General features: G+C 44.6%; 1 protein-coding gene across 1 annotated transcript; it reads right to left on the bottom strand.

Moving 5' to 3' along the window:
- Positions 1 to 520: 520 nt before the first annotated feature.
- On the bottom strand, positions 521 to 1,171 carry LOC138360104 (piggyBac transposable element-derived protein 4-like). The gene has a single exon (XM_069320045.1). It carries the CDS (start codon positions 1,169 to 1,171, stop codon positions 521 to 523), a length of 651 nt encoding a protein of 216 aa, XP_069176146.1.
- Between the last annotated feature and the right edge of the window lie 254 nt (positions 1,172 to 1,425).

Below are 1,425 nucleotides of genomic sequence, written 5' to 3'. Positions count from 1 at the left end.
AGGTTGTCTCCTGCCATATTTCACGAGATACGTGTTGAAACAGTTCAGCTCTGCAACGTCAACGAGGTGGAAAACAATTTCTTTATCCACTTCACAGATTTTCTCACGCACTCTACGGCACCAACCATCATTTCACATTTATCTACAAACCGCATATTTACATTGTAATCAATGACACAATCAGGTTTATACATTAGCAACTTTGTTGCAAAGTTCACTTTGCAACAAAGTTGCAAAGTGAATAGTTGTCCAACATGACACCGGTGTGAATAGTTGTCAACATATTCACCTCGCGTCTGTCCCTCCAGCACACTGAAAACATTTTATAACACTTTCTCAGTTGGCAATCAGCCACTGCAATACCAATGCCAAACACTAGCATTTCCCTCCTGTGGGCCTTGACAGTGCCACATACGCCGGTGTTGTGGACAAGGAGGACTCTGGGTTAGCAAGGGGCTGGTATAATAATTGTCTGTGAACAGGATATATTCCTTGTTCAGCAACGGTTCCATGAGTGTTTTCACGACACTGCTTGAGAAGCCGTGTGGATCTTGACCATTTCGACATGTAAGTTGCTGTACACAACTACCATGTCGTAGCTCAGTCGATTAAGGCAGCGTCTGGGATGCTCTCGGACGTAGGTTCGAATCTTCGTCACGGCCCTTGTGGATTTGTTCATCTGGTGCCGCTTTGATGGAATGTACTGCGTGAACGCGAGTTGTCCCTTGAAGAGAACTAGCGATTCATCAGTCAGGACACTCTGTGCTGGTACAAAATAGTCACGAAACTTTCCTCTCAATTCATTAAATATCTTCCGCACTTTCCACAGTCTGTCGTGTCTGTCTTCCTTAGCATTGTTCTCAAAGTTGAGGCACCTGAGAAGCATCAGGAACCTATCACGAGACATGTCCCTGTAGAATAAGGGGGTAGGAACAAGGCTGTCTTTGTTCCAAAAATCCTGGATCACGTGTTTATCTGCATGCCTCATCATCATGGTCAACGCTAAAATCACATACATTTCCTCAATAGTCGTGTCTTTCCAACGTGTCAATCGAGAGGCAGGTAAATTTCCAGAGTCAATGAGTTCCAGAGCGTATTGGTTCGTCTCTGCAACGAGATGGTCCATGAATGGTTGATCGAAATATGCCATAAAATAATCAATTTCAGGCATTCCTCATTAGTATAGGGGAATAAGGGTATCACACCAACATCTGTATAATCAAATGCTGGAATTTGTGCGACAAAATTCTCACAATCCTGCCAAACAATTACACCCGTATTTTTGGTTTTGGTGTCAACACCAGTACGATCATCACCAGCCCAGGCGCCAACACCACGGCTACTACGTCTTGTGCTAGAGCTGCACGTGGGCATGCCAGGAGAAAAGACTGTTTTGCACAGTACAGGCCTACCACAAACACCTGA

The sequence above is a fragment of the Procambarus clarkii genome, unplaced genomic scaffold (genome assembly GCF_040958095.1).
Source record: "Procambarus clarkii isolate CNS0578487 unplaced genomic scaffold, FALCON_Pclarkii_2.0 HiC_scaffold_95, whole genome shotgun sequence".
NCBI lineage: Eukaryota > Metazoa > Arthropoda > Malacostraca > Decapoda > Cambaridae > Procambarus > Procambarus clarkii.
This window is presented reverse-complemented; position numbering and strand designations above follow the sequence as displayed.

Excerpts from the sequence above, each read along its gene's own strand:
- LOC138360104 (XM_069320045.1), bottom strand. The coding sequence starts at position 1,171 with ATGCCTGAAATTGATTATTTTATGGCATATTTCGATCAACCATTCATG.